Source organism: Lepidochelys kempii, chromosome 10 (assembly GCF_965140265.1).
Source record: "Lepidochelys kempii isolate rLepKem1 chromosome 10, rLepKem1.hap2, whole genome shotgun sequence".
Classification (NCBI taxonomy): domain Eukaryota; kingdom Metazoa; phylum Chordata; order Testudines; family Cheloniidae; genus Lepidochelys; species Lepidochelys kempii.
Window position 1 is genome coordinate 49,620,020 of NC_133265.1, and position 21,931 is coordinate 49,641,950.

At 42.3% G+C, this 21,931-nt stretch overlaps 1 protein-coding gene across 17 annotated transcripts in view; it reads left to right on the forward strand.

Moving 5' to 3' along the window:
* The window catches only part of PEAK1 (pseudopodium enriched atypical kinase 1), a 239,360-nt gene that overhangs the window by 204,216 nt on the left and 13,213 nt on the right, over nt 1–21,931 (forward strand). For 16 of the 17 annotated variants that reach the window (XM_073303488.1, XM_073303487.1, XM_073303494.1 and 13 more), the window contains one exon: nt 12,591–21,761. The exons of the other annotated variant lie outside the window; for it this stretch is intronic. In XM_073303488.1, coding sequence (XP_073159589.1) covers nt 12,591–13,748 — 1,158 coding nt within the window. In that variant the 3' untranslated portion in view covers nt 13,749–21,761. Of the gene's footprint in view, nt 1–12,590; nt 21,762–21,931 lie in introns of those variants that run through there. 17 annotated transcript variants of the gene reach the window in all.

Consider the following 21,931-nt stretch of genomic DNA (forward strand, 5'->3'; position numbering starts at 1 on the left):
TAGCTTCACATGGGGCACTCTCAGCTTCTTTGACACACAACAAGAGAGCATCTTGGTGCCAACTATCCCAGAGGTGTTTTCAGAGGCAAGAAACCTGCTCTGCCTCATGGTGCCAGTGTCTCCTTCCTTACAGAAGTCCAGTCCTTCAGCACTACTGCCATTTCTGCCAGCATTTCAACTTCCAGTACTGCAGTTGTCTGTTCCTCAGACAGGCAGCCTTTCTGTATCATCCAAAGGCATCACTCCATCCATTGCCAAGCTCTCACACAGGTCCCCCCACCAACTGGTCAGAGAAAGGAGAATCCTCTTAGTCAGAGAAAGGAGAATCCACATAGTCAGAGGAAGGAGAATCCTCAATATCAGACTCGGAGGTAGGACCTTGCATATCACAACCCTAAAGGAGTACCCACCAGTCTGCACAAGATCCGCTCTTCCCACCTATCACCATGACCCTTCAATGTAGGGTGACCATATAGCAAGTGTGAAAAAGTGGGTCGGGGTGGGGAGGCAATGGGTGCCTATATAAGAAGAAGCCCCCACAATCAGGACTGTCCCTATAAAATTAGAACATCTGGTCACCCTACTTCGATGAGACCTAACCTGGAAATATGGCTGGGACAGAGGGGCCCTGCCCTGTATCAGTGACCATTTTGGAATTCTAGGGGTCTTCCCCCAGCTTCTATATCTTCCCCACACCAGGCATACTCAGTGCCCTCATGTAGTATGCTTGAATCTACACCCAGAGCTGCTCCATCCCCAGAATCTGGCGCCAGGCCCAGTACCGAGCATCAAGAGGAGGTTCCAGAACCAGAACAATGGCTGATTAGAAGATATTCTATCCCCTCCAGTCTTGGCTTCTTCTTCGTCCTATCCAGACGTGGCCATTTCGTCTGGCATGACTTTTACTTCTTCTGCTGATTTTAAAGTTCATCAGTTGTTGTTAAAGAGAGTGGCTGCAGACCTAGGTGTACAGGTCAAAGAGGTCAGGGAGTCCTCATGTCTCCTGGTTGACATTTGATCATCAGTGGGTCCCTCTGGAGTAGCTCTGCCAATTAACAAGGTCATGCTATAGCTGATAAAGACTTTATGGCAGACTCCATCCTCTTTGCCTCCCACCTCTAAGAGGGCAGAAAATACTATGTATCCTCCCAAGGGTTTGGGTATCTTTATCACCCACCTGTAGGCTCATTAGTCGTTAGAGCAACTAATGAGAGAGAACAACTGGGGCATCAGGCTGCCACCCCCAACTCAGACGACACTAAGAGGCTAGACTTATTCAGCAGAAAGTTTATTCAACAGGGGGTTTGCAGCTGTGTATCACTAACCAATAGTCTCTGTTGGGAGAATACAGTTTTAATTCAGGGGGTTCCATGGAAAAGTTCAAGGAAGTGCTTCTGGAGAAAGCTAGCCAGAAGTTCTCTTCTATGGTCAATGAGGGCAGACTAGTCTGAAGAACTTCACTGCAGGCAGCATTGGACACAGCAGACTAGGCAGCTAGAACCACAGTCGCCTCAGTGGACATGTGAGGATCATCATGGCTTGTACTATCAAGTACTTGCCATTTGAGGGTCCTTCTCTATTCTCTGACCAGACTGACAGCAAGCTCCACAGACTTACAGACTCTAGAGCCATCCTGAAGTCCTTAGGTGTGTATACACCTGCCCCAGTCCTGAAACTGTATCCGTCACAGTAGACACACTGATATCCCACTCCTCCTCGGCAGGGCCTATCAAAAAAGAGGTCCAGGGGTTAGAGGTGTAGACCTACCCTCCTGCTGTTTCACCTCTGGCTCCAGGCCCCTCAAGACACTCAGGAACTGCAAAGCAGGCAATTTTGATGGGCCAGTTGAAGTCAACATATTAGTCTCCATATCTCTTTGCAAACTGTCTGTTCCACTTCCACAGTTCTTGGTCCCAGATTACATCAGACCAGTGGGTCTCAAGCACTGTTGAAGTGGATATACTCTCCAGTTTGCTTCTGCCCCTCACTGCCATTCTCCCTTCCTATTCCTCTTCAGTAACACTCTCACAAGAAACTCCTTATCCAGGAAGTTTGTTGCTCCTTAGTGTGGGGACCATAGAAGAGGTTCTATGTACTCTCAGAGGGAAGGGGTTTTATTTCCAACATCTCCTAAACCCAAAAGCAAAAGTGTGTCACAAACCAATTTTAGACCTGCATCATCTCAACAAATTCTTAAAAAGGATAAAGTTTTGCATGGTCACCCTAGCTTCTATTATCCCTTTCCTAGATCTAAACTTAGTATTGTCAAGATGTATAGGTTCCCTGTTTGAACCTTCGGCTACCTCCTCGCTGCTGTATCTATCAATGAAGGTGGCATTTTTGGTGGCCATTGCCTCGGCCAGAAGAGTAGGGAAGCTAATCCTAGAATTGTAGGACTGGAAGGGACCTCAAGGGGTCTTCTAGTCCGGTCCTCTTCACTCAAGGCAGGACTAAGTATTATCTAGACCATCCCTGATAGGTGTTTGTCTAACCTGCTCTTAAAAATCTCCAATGATGAAGATTCCATAACGTCCCTAGGCAGTTAATGTCAGGACCCCCAGATACAATCTTTTTTTAAGGACAGGGTTTACCTGAGTCCTCATCTGAAGTTTGTCCAAAAGATGATTTCCTCTTTCCAAATGAACAAGCTAATTTATTTGCTTGTATTTCTACCCAAAACCATGTACGATCAGGGAGGAAGAGCGTTTGCATACCTTGGACATCAGAAGAGACTTGGCGTTTTAGCTGGGCAGAACCAGTCACTTTCATAAATCCTTCCAGCTGTTCATAGCAATGGCAGACAGAATAAGATCAATCACTCTCCACCCAGAGAATTTCTTCCTGGATCACATCCTGCATATACATGTACTGTGACTTAGGTAATGTTGCCCCACCTGACACAGTCAAAGCTCATTTGACAAGGTCACAGTTGGCAAGGATGATCTTTCTGATACAAGTTCCCATTGCAGACATTTGTAGAGTGGCAGCCTGGTCCTTGGTCCACATGTTTGCCTCCCTCTGTGCTGTGGCTCAATCTCAAGAGACTATACTAGAGTGGGTTGAGTTGTTCTCCAATCTTTATTGAAATAGACTCTGATCCTGCCTACAGGATCACAGTCTTATGGCTTAAAGAAAAGGAGTACTTGTGGCACCTTAGAGACTAACCAATTTATTTGAGCATGAGCTTTCGTGAGCTACAGCTCACTTCATCGGATGCATACCGTGGAAACTGCAGAAGACATTATATACACACAGAGACCATGAAACAATACCTCCTCCCACCCCACTGTCCTGCTGGTAATAGCTTATCTAAAGTGATTATCAAGTTGGGCCATTTCCCGCACAAATCCAGGTTTTCTCACCCTCCGCCCTCCCCCCCCCCCCCCACACACACACACAAACTCACTCTCCTGCTGGTAATAGCCCATCCAAAGTGACCACTCTCTTCACATATTGTGAAGACCATATTGTGAAGAGAGTGGTCACTTTGGATGGGCTATTACCAGCAGGAGAGTGAGTTTGGGGGGGGGGGGCAGAGGGTGAGAAAACCTGGATTTGTGCTGGAAATCGCCCAACTTGATAATCACTTTAGATAAGCTATTACCAGCAGGACAGTGGGGTGGGAGGAGGTATTGTTTCATGGTCTCTGTGTGTATATAATGTCTTCTGCAGTTTCCACGGTATGCATCCGATGAAGTGAGCTGTAGCTCACAAAAGCTCATGCTCAAATAAATTGGTTAGTCTCTAAGGTGCCACAAGTGCTCCTTTTCTTTTTGCGAATACAGACTAACACGGCTGTTACTCTGAAACCAGTCTTATGGCTTGTGAGTCACCAAGAGTGGAATGCACATGTGCAATCACTCAAAGAAGAAAAAACTGTTACTAACCTGTTCCGTTACTGTTGTTGTTATTTGAGATGTGTTGCATGCCTTCAGTCCACAACCTGCCCTCCTACCTCTCTTCATCAGAGTTATGGCAAGAAGGAATAGAGTGGGGCTGGGGCAGCTCTGCCCTTTTTACCTGCATGCTATGGTGTGCAGCAGCAGAGGGAGCTGAGCTGCTCAATGGGTACTGCTGAGGTAAAAAGTTTCCAAGGGCTGGGCACACCAACACCAAGAGCGTAATGGACATATGCAACACATCTTGAAGAACCACAGTTATTACGGAACAGGGTAATAATAGTTTTTTCCATCAAGTGCATTATCACTTATCATGCCTTCATAGTTCAACTTCTGATGCTTCACTGGACCAGATGCTAAATGCCTATCATCTTAGCTTCTTTCAGTGCTTGTCTTTGATCAATTAATAAATCAGGATCCATCTTTTTCCCTTATTCGACCCTGTAATAAAGATTTAGAGTAGCACGTGGGTAAAAAGGCAGCAAGATTTCTACTATAAGCTGGCCTGTGACAATGGAACGACTGAGTAGGGCTTGGGAAATCCTGCACGGGGCATGGCTTTGTTTATTTACTCTTAACAGTGACATAGGACTAATTGTCACTAATAGAGAAGAAGCTGCCCCTCTAACACCTTTGGCAGTTAATGGTGGGCGGTCTAGAACCCTTAATATCTACATTAGATTTTATAGACCATAACTGCTGTTCTCTAAACCGTTTAAAAGGGGTACATAGGTATTTAGTTGTATGACTCTCATTAATGGTAATGTGACTCACAGAGTGAAATTCCCACATACTGTTTTAAAATTTTAGGTAATACTTGGGGATGATTATTCCATATATAAAATGCCTTATAATGTCATTGTGGTCATTGGAGTATGGAGACCAGTAGTCATTAGCTACATAAGAGATTAGAATCCTCGATTCCTAAATGGAAGCTCACAGTGAAGGTTTGAATAGAAACTTCCACATGGAAGATGATGAGACCCTGTGAGGGCCTGGTTCACATCAGCAATCTTTTCTAACTGCAAGTAGTACAGTGGATGCCTGTAAATATACTTTATGTTCATCAAACTGCCTACGGACAGAAAAACTTAATGTGTCTCTGCTGATTTCACTGAATTTTCCTTTTTTTGACAAAATATTTGTTAGTACTGAGGGAATCTGACCTGCCCTATCTAAAACTTGAGCACTTGTCCAGATTCATGAAGCTGTGTCTCAGAGCTTGGGGGTGGGTGTCTGAAGAGCAATTAGACACTCCTCTGGATGCCAAATTTTTGCTGGTTTCAATTCAGACCTTCTCTTAAATGCATCTGCTTTATGAATTCAGACATGTGACTGATTTGTCTTCAGACTCTCATCTTTGAGTGCTGTGGGGAGACAGTCTGGCTTTTCATTTCCTTCTGTCAATTACACAGCCGGTATATATTGAACAAATCTTAGTATTTGTCTATTGTCAGCAGTTTAACCAGCTGCCTCTTTCAGTTTTCACATTATTTTGTTTGTAAACAAAGACCAGGAGCAGACAACTCATCTCTAATCAGATCTGAGTTCTCCCCCTGCCTTTTGTACATGTCACATATACATACATGTCATTTTCTCCTTATAGAACAGGGACCTTGTGAGAATTTTTCCTGATGTTTTCTCCCAGTAGTGCCACTTAGTCTCAAAAGTGTCATTATATTTTGAAGTTTCATTAAAAGTGATTGGTTGTCATCTTTAACAAAATATTAAGGGGAGTCATTCATCATTTTGTCATTGATTACAATGGTTACAGGATTTAGTCTTAACTATATATTTCATTGCTATAACAGTAACCTATAGTGTTGTTGTACAGGAGAGTGTGTAATATTTCATTCTAAATAACAATGGTAGCCTGAAATAAAACCTCAGATCTAAAAAACTCTTGAACTTGGAAGTTTGGATCTATATTTGGATCCAGATTTACCCAGTGGCCATGATCTCCCCTCCCTGTTCCACCCCCTTAAAATAAATCAAAACAAAAACAGATCCAAACACTCCAAACATTTATGCACACCTACACACCAAATTTGGGGAAAGATTGGAGCTGGATTGGAACTTTACACCTCAGGACCAACTCTAATTTTAAAGCCCATATTTTCAGAGGTTAATAGTTTGTGCAAATTATGTTGCCTGAGCTGCTGCTGTTCTAAGCTTGGTAGTAATTAAAAAAAAAATTGAGAGGTTTGGCACACTAACATCTTCCATTGGAGTTGTAGATGTTCAGCACTTTTGAAAATTAGATCCATAAAAACTTCCAAATCAAAATTTCAAAAATAGTTTGGCTGTTAAAAAAAAAAAAAAAAAGGCAGATGCGGGGAGGAGAGGGAAAAGGGCTGCCTAGCAGTGTAATATGAGGTATTGGAGTTCAGGAGTTAGTCTTGATCCCTTGCTTCTGGGCTCTTATGGGGTGGGGAAAAAAAGAAACCCTCATATTGCTATTTAACAATCCTTCTGTGCCATCAAATAGAGAAGCATAGATGGATTCAAAAGTAAATGCGCCCCAGCTCACCTTTGCTTGAAGTAGCATCACTGTGAACTAGTTAGGAGGCATTGAGTATCGTCCCAAGACTCTTTGGGTGAAATAAAATGTGGTACAGGAGCTATTTACAGATGCTATTTTATACTTTTCTTACAAAAAATAAGTTTGACTTTTAAAATGAAACACTTTTTGGGTGACTAGTTTACAATTTGGGCTAGATCATTTTGATATTAAAAAAACCCCAAGTTATTAATATTTGAAAAATGTCTGTTGCATGAGCACAGTAATTACTTCCTAGAACGTAATACTCCAATCTAAATTAACATCATAAGATTGTTATCATAATAATCAAGATTAATGAGACACCTATCATATGAGAAATCGGAATGTGGAGATCTGGAGAGATCTATCTATTTAACTGTAACTCTTTGGGTGAAGTAAATGGATTATGAACTCTGTGTTACCGAACACACACACAAACCATCCTGTACCAAAACCACCCTTCATTCTATTGCTCTTCTGAAAGTCACAGATGGCATGATTAGGAGGAAAATACAGTGCCACTTGGGTTGAATACATAGAAACACCACTTCCTTGTAAAGCAGCTCAGATGACTTAGAGTGATGTTTTGTTCTGCATAGATCATCTTGAGCAGTGGTTCTCAAACTTTTGTACTGGTAACCCCTTTCACATAGCAAGCCTCTGAGTGCAACCCCCCTTATAAATTAAAAATACTTTTTTGTACATTTAACACCATTATAAATGCTGGAGGCAAAGTGGGTTTTAGGGTGGAGGCTGAAAGCTCGCAACCCTCCATGTAATAACCTCACGACCCCCTGAGGGGTCCTGACCCCCGGTTTGAGAACCCCTGAACTTGAGCCTTAATCTATGCATAATCTACTGTAAAATGTCAGGATATAAATTCAGAGTTCTTCTCCTTTGATTATGATTATTAATTATAAACCTTTTTCCTAGCACAAGAGAATATTCTTTATTGGTGTTAAAGGCAATAAATAAATAAATTAAATAAAATTCGTACCCACACACGCCTGGTAACACTGGTTTTACAGCACAACTTGTCAGACTAGTGGTAAATTTCATTGGCTTGGTGGAGTTAATGAATTTACTTCTCCCAACTCACTCTGAAAACAATACATCCTTTCTTCCAATTGTTTAATGACAATCGGTCACTGAACAGGACTAACAAGTTGCTATTTTTAGCATGGGTAAACTCAGGTGTTCATCTATCGTCATGAGAGCAGAAACACAAACCAGGTTACAAATATCAAAGCATGGAATGGAAATAGAAAATGAAGGGAGATGCCATGCATAGAACTCAATATGGAAACTGAGGAGCACTTTTGGATAGAAAAGGGACACACCACTTTATTTTTAGATAAGTATCCCATGTCATAGAGAAACATCACCCCAACTGGAATGAATTGCCACCCTTACTGCCCATCCCAAGAAAGAGGCCAAAGACTTAACTGGTGTGGAAACTGAACTACCCTCACACACCTTCAGAATGTTTTTCCAGATGACATTTGAGACACACTGGTGGTATGGTGTGCAGCAAGCCTCCCCTTTTGCTGCCTATGCAGTACCAGTTCTTTTATGAAGCAGGGGACTTAAGTCTCCAAGACTGTCAGCTGACACATTTCACTTCATGCATGTTTGCAGGGTCAGGGCCACGTAGCTACTATCACTTTCTGTATTTTTAAAAGACTTTGGGGGATATTCTATTGGTGAGGTTAGGGTTAGCTCACCCTTCTCCAACCATTAAAAAATGCATTGTGAGTGTAGATTACGAAGAGCCAGTGCTCAGATATAGTAACAATCGGCATTCGCTCCTGAAAGTGGTGCATTTTCCTTTTTGAATAAAATTGACTAGAAAATGCATTTTGTAAATTTGCTTTGCCTGTACATGACAGTGATAAACAGGCAATTTAAACTCCAGTGTGTCTGTGTTTTGGGAGGCTCAGGTATTTGTGATGTATTGGAACATTCACAGAATCAGAGGGAGGAGGACTGAATCAAAAATGTAATCACCTAGCATGTCTAATTGCATATGATTATCTGACAGTGCACTTTTCTGATCGGCAACCACAGAGGACTTAATCTCCCAGTAATTTACAGTTGCTAATAGTGTAAACACATAAAAGATGAAAAACATACTTTTTTTTTAATTAAGGGCCAGTCTGACTAGCCTTGCACAATAGCTGAAGGGAAGCTAGTCAGAGCCCTGGACTCCTGGCGTGTAATTATTATGCATAGCTATTGAACTAGCCTTCTTAAAGTGCATATCGAGAGGCAAGTTCAGCACTTTCCCTCTGTACTAGCCATCAGAACCAGACTGGCACAGGAAGCTGCACACACTGTATCCTGTAAAAGGCATAACAGCCACTGCTCTGGCCTGCATGCCCAGAGCCTTTGTGTCTGTCTCTAAGATCTCCTTCCATAGTAGTGTGACTCTACTGTGGGAAGAGGATGTAGAGACACAATGTAGGCCTAAGTGTTCAACTATTTATCTGTTAAACAAGTAGAATATCAGTGAGTCTCTACAGAGAGAATACAATTGATGGGGGATCCTTTGCCTTCATTACAGACATTTATAACTTCCCAAAATGTGCAGAGCCACCAGCAACTCCTAACATGAATTAAAAAAGATCCTGATGATAATGGCACAGGCCTCAAAGATGCTTGTTTTCAGAGATAATGTGGTAGCATTACAGAGCTGCTGTTGAAAGGCGTGAAGGGACCACAGTTTAACATGGAGCTGTTTGAAATGGATTTTCTAATAACACCCCAGTTTTCTTTCCTAATGTAAAGAGCATTGCTATCGCTCAAGCACTAAACTCACATACTCAGCACACACTATCAATCTAAGGATCCACTTTTTCCATTTATTTATCATTTTCAATCACATCATCAATCAAATTATAGTGATTAACAAATAGTAAAGACAAAATTCCAAAGAAATAATGATCTCTCCCCCACCCCCCAAATTACAGTTTGTCAAGTATAAGTCCTTAAATGACTTTGGATTCTATATTAGAAAAAACAGACAGCTACCAAATATTCCCAAAAATTGTAAGAAACTGCAAAAAATACATGATAGCACACATTCATATGAATTAATATACAGAAAAATGCTACAACATATCAAGACATTTTACTGAAAATCAGAAAGAATACTGTGCCATAATTGTCCCCTGACCCATCTATCCCCTCATCACTCTGTTCTTCTTTCACATTGTTCAGACATGAGTTAAGCCAAGCTTTAGCGTCATCAAAATCCAAAAAGCAACCTCTTCCTGTCTTCCCTCAATCTAAGCCTTGCACGTAGAAAGTACTGCTGTAGTTATACCAGCTGATCACTTAGGTCCCAATCCTGCAGAGAATTAGGTATGTGCTTAGCTTTACACACAGTGAGAAGTCCCATTGAAGTCAATGGAACCACTCTTAGTGTGTAAAGTTAATATGCGTAAGTCTGTGCAGGACCAGAATCTTAAAAATAGTAAGTCCTTTAAGACAGGGATCGTCTCTTTTTTACATATTTGCCTCGTACAATGAGGCTGCTACTGAAATGCAAATAATATATGATATTAGGGTTGCCAACTTTCTAATTGCACAAAACCAAACACCCTTACTGTGCCCATTGTCCCTCCCCGAGGCCACACCCCCTTCTCTGGGGCCACGCCCCCTGATCACTCCATCCCCCCTCCTCCATCACTCACTCTCTCCCACCTTCTTTCACTCAGCTGAGGCAGGAGATTGGGGTGCAGGAGGGGGTGAGCGCTCAGGCTGGGGTGCAGGCTCTGGGTTGGGGCCAGGGATAAGTAGGCAAGGGTGCAGGCTACGGGAGGGATTTTGGTTGCTAGAGGGGGCTCAGGGCTAGGACAGTGGGGTTCAGGTGCCGGACAGGGTGCGGGGTGCAGGCTCTGGGAGGGAGTTTGGGTGCAAAAGGGGGCTCAGGGCTGGGGCGTGGGAGGGGGTATGGGGTGCGGGTTCAGGGAGGGAGTTAGCGTGTGGGAGGGAGATCCGACCTGGGGCAGGTGATTGGGGTGCTGGGGGGGGGGGGTGCGGGCTCCAGGCGGCACTTACCTCAGGCGGTTCCTGGAAGCAGCCAGCATGTCCAGCTCCTAGGTGGAGGGGCCAGGGGGCTCTGCGCACTGCTCATGCCTGCAGGTGCTGCTCCCGCAGTGCCCAATGGCTGCAGTTCTCGGCCAATGGGAGCTGCGGACCCGGCACTCAGGGCAGGGGCAATGCACGGACCCCCCGTGGCCGCCCCTGTGTCTAGGAGCTGGACATGCTGGCCACTTCTGGGAGCCGCACGGAGCCAGGGCAGGCAGGCAGCCTGCCTGCCTTAGCTCCGACACGCTACCGACCGGACGTTTTGCACCCTGAGCAGCAGTGTTGACCGGAGCTGCCAGGGTCCCTTTTTGACCAGGCATTCCAGTCGAAAACCAGACACCTGGCAACCCTAAATGATGTTAATAACTCAGATTTAAACATCAACCATTTCTTTCTGAACATTTGTGAACTTGAACTATATCAGGCAAAATGTAACATTTCCTTTATTTCTGTATTGTTCAAACATGCTTTATCTCTATCAGTTAGTGAAGTGAAAGTAACTCTCAATGTTTTACACAAAGCAGCAGCTGGAGGAGAAATTCAAATGTAATTTAGAAAGTTTTAGTAATCTGCAAAGATTATTGAAATTTTCTTCACAAAATTGTTTGAAACAATAAAGGAAGTTTATGAACGAGATCTGAGCCATCTAACTGCTCAGAAAGAATCAATATCCAAACATTACTTGAAATTATATAATTATAAGTTACTCTCATGCATAAATGTTTATAGAATTGGGAGCCAACGTTTTTAATTTATTACTTTTTAGACATTCTCTTCCGAAGAAGTAATTTTAGAGACTACCAATCCAATTTACCATTGAATTGATTGAAATGGGATTGTAATGCTCGAATGGCAGACATAATTGTACTGAATGATATATTAGAAGACGGAGGGATAGAATGAGCAGAGAACAATTTATCAACAGTTTGAACAGTCCCTATGGCTGCTGTGGCCAAGGTGGCTATCAACCGTGAGATGATGATGGGAGAGTAAAGGAAGGCCTTTGCACTTCCCCATCACTGCTGGGTGTTACAAAAACTGATACCATACATTCTTTTCTACCTATGTCTTCTTTCTGATGATTATATAAACTAAAGAGAGAGGTAGGAAAAAAATAAGATTATCTTCCAAGGTCATCCCAGAAAAGTAATTTAGGAGTACATGTATTAGCAGAAGTGTTGTAAGCGAGACACGAGAAGTAATTCTTCCACTGTACCCTGCACTGATTCGGCCTCAACTGGAGTACTGGAGTACATTTCACGAAGGATGTGGACAAACTGGAGAGAGTACAGAGAAGAGCAACAAAAATGATTAAAGGTCTAGAAAACATGACCTATGAGGGAAGATTGAAAAAATTGGATTTGTTTAGTCTGGAAAAGAGAAGACTTAAAGGGGACATTATAACAGTTTTCAAGTATGTAAAAAGTTGTTACAAGGAGGAGGAAGAAAAATTGTTTTTCTTAACCTCAGAGGATAGGACAAGAAGCAATGGGTTTAAATTGCAGCAAGGGAAGGTTAGGTTGGACATTAGTAAAAACTTCTTGTCAGGGTGGCTAAGCACTGGAATAAATTGCCTGAGGAGATTGTGGATTCTCTCTCATTGGAAATTTTTAAGAGCAGGTTAGACAAACACCTGTCAGAAATGGTCTAGAATACTTAGTCCTGCCACGAGTGCAGGGGACTGGACTAGATGACTTCTCGAGGTCCCTTCCAGTTCTATGATTCTATGAGAAATATATCAAATAAAATCTCCAGTGGGCTGTGTCATCATTTACTACCTCATGGTATATTCCAAAAATTAATAAAATTGAAGTCCAGAGTCCTTAGCTTTCACTCCAAAAAGCAATCAATGTAAGACGCATAAAAACATATAAGAGTTTCAAAGTGTGCTCCCAAAGGGCAGAGGTGAGGGTTTTTAAGCCTCACTCTCCCTAATTTCTAGTATTTGGGGTGGGGTTGGCAGCAGGCAGCCAGGTGCACATTTAAAAAGAAAAAAATATTTACAAATGAAAAGTTATAATAATTGACTTTGGTTTTGTGCTCTTTTCTGCCAACAGATTTGTAAGAGCAAAGCTAAAGAATCCCAACAGTATTACCACAGCTTGGCTATCAGACAGAGTCTGGCTATTAACTTTAACATCCAACAGGACTGTGGCCATTTCTTAGCTGATGTACCTGTTCGCCTCCTTCCATGGGAGGATCCCAATACACCTGAGGTGGAGGAGGAAGATGAAAAGGAAGGAGAGATAGAAGATGAGCAAAAGAACAAAGAAACCCCTTCCTGTTTGGAGGCTTCACAGAAAGACAACTCAGGCAGTGAGCGGACCATCAGCAAGCAGCGCAGCCGTGTTGTGGTCATCACACGGGAGGTACCATACCTAACGGTGGCTGACTTTGTGCAAGAGTCCATAGCACGCCATGCAAATAACCCAGACTTCTATGAAAGGCAGGTGTGTCTATTGCTCTTACAGCTGTGTTCAGGCCTGGAGCACCTGAAACCCTATCACATCACACACTGTGATCTGCGCTTGGAGAACCTACTGCTGGTTCACTACAGACCAAGGGGAGGCCTTTTGAACTATGAGCCTGTGGAGCCCAATCCCAACGCAGCTTGCCCAGCCAGGCTAATTGTGAGCAATTTCTCACAGGCCAAGCAAAAGAGACATATGGTAGATCCAGAGGTCCTACGGGACCAATCCCGCCTTGCCCCAGAGATCATCACTGCTACACAATACAAAAAGTGTGATGAGTTCCAAACTGGCATCCTCATCTATGAAATGTTGCACTTACCCAACCCCTTTGATGAGAATCCAGAGCTGAAGGAGAAGGAGTATACCCGTGCTGACCTCCCCAGGATCCCCTCCCGTTCCCTCTATTCCTATGGGCTCCAGCAACTCGCCAGCTGCCTGCTGAATCCCAATCCTTCAGAGAGAATACTTATTTCTGAGGCCAAGGGAATCCTTCAGTGTTTATTATGGGGTCCACGTGAGGATTTGTTTCACACTCTGAGCTCATGTTCCAGCCCACTACGGAAGGATGCTGTGCTGCAGAACTGGCTGGACATCAAACGGACGCTGATGATGATCAAGTTTGCAGAGAAGTCCTTGGACAGGGAGCGTGGAGTCAGCCTTGAAGACTGGCTTTGTTCTCAATATCTGGCATTTGCCACTACCGATTCACTCAGTCGCATTGTGAAAATCATGCAGCAACACTAGTTTGTACGAGCTGTTGCTTTTCCTCAACCCCCTACTCCTTGCTCTATTCTGCTCCCACCTTCTTTATTCTAGGGTTCACACTTTGCACGTCTGCTGAGAAAAACAGCCTAGATCTCAAAGCTAGCAACCCTGCGCAAATAGGTTCTAATTGGAAATACTGTCTCCTATTGAAGATACGATGGAGACTTTATTCAATTCCTAGGCCTTCCTTGTTTAATCATATGTACAGTGATTGCAATTGGATTATATACCTCCAAGGTTGGGTTAATTTTTCAACAGATTGAAAAAGGGGAGAGAAAAATTTTAAGGAGACCACTAGTTTTATATTACTATAGAGGATGAATTCCCCATCTCTTCTGGATGGATCCTGCCATTTCTAGTGGTAGCATCTGCAGAAAAAGCAGTGACCATTTATGACCATCAACAGAGATGAATTCATCATAAATGTGAATCAAATGATCCACCAAAGTTTAGAGCCCCTGACCACAAATCTATTGCCTGTGCTCCATCCCCGGTGAAAGGTTCTACCTCTCAGTCTAGGCTGAGGCTCATCCACTTAGTCTCCTCATTCAGGTGGATTTTTATTTTACTCCTACTCTTAAATTTTTTATTTTCCTCCCAAATAGGGCAGTCCTCTGATCCCAGCAAGTAACCAGCAGGCAGCAATCATCTGTGTCCAATATTGTTGCCTTCTCTAACTTGCTACCTGTCCATATCCCTTCTGATCATGGGTCGTGGATTCCAAGGATCCTGCCTTAATCAGCCTATGATTATCAACCTGTAGTATCTCCACTAAAAAGCAAAAGCAGAACTTCCCACCAGTATATATGACCAGAGAGTCATGTATTGTAGATATAACAGTGTTAAACAAGAGCAACATAACATACCAAGAAAAACTGAAACATCCCTCCCCCACATAAAAGGCACTGCCTGGGCTTGAAATAAACAGAAATTACGTAACCAGTCCTCCTTCAGTTGCTGCTGTGCATCAGGTATCAAAATAGCAGCCTCCTTCTTTGTGTTTTATTTTGGTTTGCTAGCCACTTGTGGCATATTGCAAAGCAGGACTGAATTGGCAGTGCTGGTGCGTTGGCAGGAGATACCTACACAGACAAGCACTAAACATTTCTAACAGGCCACATGGAGATGGTTTTACTTCAAATGCATTTCTCTAGGGGAAAAACGGGGGGGCAAACACTGCTATTTAATTACTGAGAGACCTCTAAAGTTTGGCAGCTGTAATTAACAGTGACCTGATCTATTTTCCCCACAGCAGTATTTGGCTACAAATCTCCTATCAGTAACTAATGTTTACTAGTGTACTAGCTGCTTCAGACAACATCCTAAAAATCCCTAAAAATTGAATGGCTGTTGACATAGCTCAGAGATCATTGCAGGTATCATTTTAGAGTAAGGAGGCACTGGCGGGTATTAAGGTGACAGGTTAAAAAAAAAAAAGTCCAACCTGAAGGAACTTTTCACCTTTTGAGGCAGCTGCTGGTTTCCTTCCCTGAGATAGCGACCTTTCCTATGGAACGCCTACAATCATACAGATGGTCTCTTTGCTCAGTATTGCTAGGTTCTCAATTGTCTCAAATATCTCTGAAGAACACAATGGGGGCAAATGAAAGGTGATATTTAATATTCTGAGATGGGTGGTGGAAAACATACAGCCCAAGTTTTGAGCCTGTGCTTCTCTCCTATGGATATATGTGCAATTCTTGTATGTATTTTTTAAAATCTGTATATTACAGTGTTTACGTTACTTACCAGACTTTACCTGATGCTAGATCTGCAAATCCTTCCTTTACTTTCCTGGCACATAAATGCGCAGAGTTACATGTGTTCTTTATATGGATTGATATTTCATTTTTCATTGTTTGTTAAAACTGTGAGAAATCAGTTTACTTCAGTCTTGAAAACAAATAGCCACTTTTTATAGCATATGCATGCTTGGACTAGATGCATGGAAACCAAACAAACAGTCCTGCAGGCATGAGGTCAGTGAAACGAACTCCGTGTACACACCGCATATTTGAAGGGGGTGAAATTTCTCTGGCATCTGTTAGAGCCAAGCCTTGTGGTATGTGGAAGCCTACATTGATTGTGCAGTAATATATAGAATATTTTTGTGGCCTTTTTAAATGTTTTTAAACTTTCTGATGAAATATCCTTTTGTCTGATTCATCTGTATCAGAGAGGGATCAGGCAAGGATAAGGATCATGTATTTTAATGTGATATATATCACTTTAAAAAATCTCAAAGAGTTAATGGGGGTGGCAGCATTATTGCAAAAAGAGTGCAGTGCACTTAAGCACAATTGCAATGCATGGAGCTGATGACTTCCACCACTTTGGGAAAGAGGCTTTCTACATAATGCTGAACAGACTTGTGGTAGAAGCCTTTACAGAGAATTGCACAATCAATAAATGCAGCCCTGTTTCATATGGGCACAGAATCGTGTAATGCCTTATGGCTTATATACATTGAGCATGAGTTGACAGCTCACTTAAATGCTACCTGCAAACTACCAACCCTTTAAGCTAAGCACAGGACACTGCTTCTTCTTGTTCTCCTGGTCTGGATTAGTGTTTGGTTTTGGTTTTTTTTAAGTAGCATCTATCTGCACATAACTTCTCACCTAACAAATATATGCTGTATGAGTAGCACATGGACCACTGGCCATTGCAGTAGGCACATTCCTTTAGGCCGCCTGGTTTGTTTGGGGTTTTTTTTGTGTGTGTATGTGGACACATGTTCTCAGTGTCACTTTCATGTCAACACGCACATGCAAAGTTGAATATTGAATGTTTTACAACCTTATGTATTTAACGCAGCTGGTCCGAAGCCTTTGTATGTCTTTGTTCTTTAGAGATCAAATTTCAGTTCATATTGTTTATGATTAAATTTAAACCAGTACTCATTTTAGTTCTGCAGTATAATCAAGCATGGATGAATGTTCTCTACCGATCTCTTTATTGTGCAGCACTGGGTAACCTTTAGCAATTTGTAAAATCAATGTGATTTTTACTTTTTTTTTCTTTTTAAGAACAAAAGAATGATCAAGGAGGACAAACATAAACTAGCAAGAGCTTCCATTCCTTGGTGGTTCTGGGGCTGCTTTTGCAGACATCCTTGAGGATTATAATTCTGTTTATGGGGGTGCTCCGTGCTGATTAAGAACCACACCGCACAAATATCTGAGAATGTATGCATGAAATTGACTGTAAACAAACAAAAGCAAACAAAAAGGTGGGGGGGATGCTACAGCATAATTTCTAAACAAATGAGGAAAAAACCTGTTCCCTTTGTCAGTGGGATTCTTTATGTATCAGGAATGGAACCCCTGCCTATGTACTTGCATGTGGACATATACATGCACAGAGTTTGGATTTTTAAGTAGTGTAGCACTTTTAGTTGAGCTCAAGAAATGAGAAGAGCTGCAATTCTAAGATAACAGTATTGATTGTAAATATATATTTTTCTATTACTAAAAGCTGCCATTTCACTATTTTTTAAATATAAATTATACAGATTTTCAAGTTCAAAATAAGATCTGGAAAATCATGTAATTATTTGATGAAGAATTAGAATTAGTGGTTCCTGAAGTTTTTAGGGCCACTAAAAATCTTTTTAACATTTTGGATGGAACAATCTTGATCAGCAATTGAATGCACAATGTATAGTGCCTTGTCAAAGAATTAGAATAGTAATGAAGAGAATCAGTCAGAATCTCTCTCCACCTGCTAACAGCCCTATAAATAATACTGCCTACATAGGGTATGCGTACACACCAGCTGGGTACCACACAGGGTATGTATACACTGTGATTCCCAATGTGGGTAGACAGACACGTGCTAGCTCTGCTCAAGCTAGTGCCTAAAAATAGCAGCCTGGCTACGACGCCTCAGGCTAGCCACCGAAGTATCATCCCGTCTGACCCCCTCAAATACATACTCAGGCAACTAACCCAAGCCACCACCCATGCTGCTGTGGCTACACTGCTATTTTTAGGTGCTAGCTTGAGCCTTTCACCTCCCAACTGCTGTCTTGACATACCCATAAATATAAAAAGATGACTACAAAATAAAATGTTGCATTTCATATGATGCTGGGTTAATCAATTTTATGAAAGGAACATTTTCTGGAAGGTCAGTTACATGAAAAAGTTCCTTTGAAGTTGCTCATAGTACCAAAATAAACCCCAAATGACAGCAGGTCTCTGGATTTTTCACATTTGAAATTGAGGCTTAGCACTGGGAGAGAAATAGATGAGATGTCACTTGGTCTAGACATAATACACTAAAATTCAAGAGTCCTATTGCTTTGACAATCTATTACAGACACTCCAACTCCAGAAGATGAAGAGACTGAATAGCTTGGAAAGAAGAGAATGTGTGTAAGATGTGCAGCTCCTCATATTATATATAGTGGATGTGCTGCACACACATCTATATGCTGAGGAGGCATTGATGCAAACCACTGTTAATTTAGCAGTTTGGGAAAACAAGAACCTGTTATAGAATGTGGTTTTCTTGTTTCCTAAAAAATGGATAAGTAAACCCAGTTTATCTTCCAAGCCTCAGGTCTGGTCCAGTGAATATATATGGTTCAGGTGAACATCTAGACAGAATTTAGATGGCACAGCCACTACAAAAGCTCATATGGAAATCGCCAGAAATGAGAGAATGCAGAATTTTTTCTGAGGGCTCTGGAATGTCAGAAAATAGAGACAAGGCTTCTTTTTAAAATTCAGATGTCAAATGAAGACTAAGAAGTCAGCACTAAAGTAAGAAATCTCATTTTATTGGAATACTATGGTGCTAGAAATCCCAACCTGCAGTCCAGTGTGTACATAGTATTTACATGCTTCAGAGTAACAGTCGTGTTAGTCTGTATTCGCAAAAAGAAAAGGAGTACTTGTGGCACCTTAGAGACTAACCAATTTATTAGAGCATAAGCTTTCGTGAGGTGCCACAAGTACTCCTTTTCTTTTTGAGTATTTACATGGTCTAACATTATCCTACCATCCTTCAAGCTCCAACATTCACTCCAGATTTTCTTTAGGGATCTGCCAACAGCACCATAGGATCTGCATACATCATCTGGACATTGTAGACCAGGGGGATTCTGATAGGTTAGAGGGAAGAATATATACTTTAAATAAATCTAGTGCATTGTGGCAATCAAACACTGGGGAGGTTACCCAGATACTTTCTATTCCAGCTCCCTAGCTTTTGTCTGAAAAACTTGTCAGTTGTTGCTGAAATAGAAATATCTCAAGGGCATTGCCCCATTCAGAAGCCTTACCTAAATGAGTATATTTTAACATTTTTTCCTGTTTTCAACTAGGGACCTAGTCCTTCTCTCCCTGAAGCCAATGAGAGAGTGTTTTGCCTTTGGGAGCAGTTATAGGCAGCAGTATCAAACCCTTCAGTGCACTTCCCCGCCCCCAGTTTGATACAGATTGAACATTGTTTCCTGGCAGGTGTAGTAAATGGGTAGTACTCCCAACATCACTGGGTCATCAAGTTTACACTGATTTAATGGAGGTGCTGCTGCTGCAATTCCTGAAATCCCAGAGAACACTCGCAGACCTTCAATCTCACAGACCTTCAATCAAATGCTGTCCATTTAAAGAGGATCTTGCTGTGTAGTGCAGCCCATATACATTGCTATGAGTGGAACAGGATCTGTGGACTGCAGTGTGGACGCTGGAGGCCCAGGTGCAGAAATTCTAAACCTAGGGTCAATATTCAGTGTGGATGCTCAAGCCCTGGGCTTGCAAACCCAGGGTATCAGTTCCTGAGTCCCACTAACCCTGGCCTTACATTACAGTGTAGACATACCTGTGAGATCTGCTGCACCAAATCCCTTAAACCAAAAGAGGCTTTTATATTGTGATGATTAAATATATAGAAGATAATACCAAAGAAATGCAGAGCAGAACTTTAAATGCTTCAGTAATCATACTGTTCCCAAAACTCAGTTCAGTAGAGATGGTCCATAAACCAGCACATAGATTCCAAACAGATTTCAAGAGCAGGGAAAAAAATAATTTAAAATGCTTCTTTAAAAGGAACTCCGGGCAGAACTTTTAATGTAAGGTGACTACAACTCTGAAAGAACCAGAGCGAAGTCTCATAATCCCTCCTCCTGACCATTTGTTGTGTTAGGAAGAATTTCTACTAGATGTTTGTCTAGATTATATTATTCACTTTGAGGCACTTTTTGAAGGATTATGGTTTGAATAGACACAATATAAAGAACTTTGTGCTTGGGAGATTTATTTCTGAATTTAAATTATTTTCTATAAGCCTCCTTGCATTAGATCAGTGTTTTTTAAAGTTTGGGTCGTGACCCAGTACTGGGTCGTGGCATGTAAGACATTGGGTCTCCTTGCTCAGCACCCAGGGACCCTAACGACTCTGGTCAGCACTGCCGACTGGGATGTTAAAAGTCCCATCAGCAATGCTGCCCAGCTAAGGCAGGCCAGTGCCTACCTGTTCCAACACCGCGCTGCACCCTGGAAGCGGCCAGCAACAGGTCCGGCTTCTAGACAGGGGGGCCACGGAGCTCCGCGCTCTGCCCCCACCCCAAGCACTGGCTCCACACGCCTATTGGTTGGAAACCAGCCAATGGGAGCTGGGGGAAGAGGGGGAGAGCATGCTTGTGGGCGAGAGCCGCCGTTTGTGCACTTCCACCTAAAAGCCAGACCTGCTGCTGGCCGCTTCCAGGGCGCAGCACAGTCCACGATGCCAGGACAGGTGGGAAGCCTGTCTCTGCGCCGCTGACCAGGAGCTGCCAGAGATAAGCCCACACCCCAATCCACTGCCCCAGCCCTGAGCCCACCCCCCAAACCCAGAGTCCCTCCTGTTCCGCAAACTCCTCATCCCTGGCCCCAGAGCCTGCACCCCCAGCCCAGAGCCCTGACCCCTCCTGCCCCAGCCCAGAGCCCCCTCCCACACCCTGACCCCTCATTCCTGGCCCCACCCCACAGCCCTCACCCCTGCATCCCAACTCTCTGCCCCAGCCCTGAGCCCCTCCCAACACCCCAAACCCCTCATCCCCAGCTCTGTTGGGTCACAGGCATCAACAATTTTCTTCAACTGGGTTGCCAGAAAAAAAGTTTGAAAACCACTGCATTAGATGTTTGGCACTCCACTCAACATCTGGTTAGAGACTGAATTAAGTCTACAGAAGATTTCAGAAACGGCAATGGGCATGAAATACTCAACTTACCTGTACCTAAGCATCTTGCTATTCTAAAGAACTTGTTTTATACTTCAGTTTAAGAGGAGCCATCTCATCCTTTGTTTTCTTAAATCCAGGAAGAAGGTTTCAGGGATTTAGAAGAGGTTGGAATGTTTTTTATATGAGAGAAATATATGTTCATATATATATATATATATAAATTGTATTGTACTACAAAAAATTCACTTTGCCCCTCTTTTGTTTTGTGTGTGTGTGTATATATATATTATATACAGCATATAATATATGCTGTAAATTTGCTTGAATTTTAGCTTACCAATTTCATAAAACCAATTACACCTGTTTATGAAAAATCATTTCAGAACTCTGGTTCTTTTTCTTTGCTTTGTTGGTTGCAGAAAGTTTTGCAGCTCAAATCCTTGTGGTGTTTTTTTTTTTCTTAATTCTTTATTATGCTGAACACTTGTTTTTCATAAAAGGAGATAAAATTATTTTTAAATAAGAGATTCCTAAACTGGTGATCTTTTATAAATGGGATTTCTTTAAAATTCCTCAGATAAGGGATTTTTTTTTGACTCCATTGTCCTGGGTAAGCTTTGTGTTTGGAATTCCTGATTGCATTGCTTTATCTGGTGCTTCATATCTATATTGACACATTCTATATAAATAAGTGTATAAACTCCAAGCCTTCCTTTGCCATCAGGGGGCAGTTACATTCTGGTTTGCTGTGGTACTTTGCTGTGTACTTTGTGGCATTCATGTTACTGTGTAAATAAACTAGTTTTATTACACTGAAAGTCAAATGTGGTTGTCTCATTTTTCTACCTTTCTTTCCTCTTTAGGTTTTCAAACACCAGGGAGTTGCACTGGAAAATACTGTGTTTACAGTAAAGATGCGTGAACATGGCCTCTTGTTGAATTATGGCAAATGCAGGAAAAAATGTTTTACTGCAAGGGAGCTGAATGT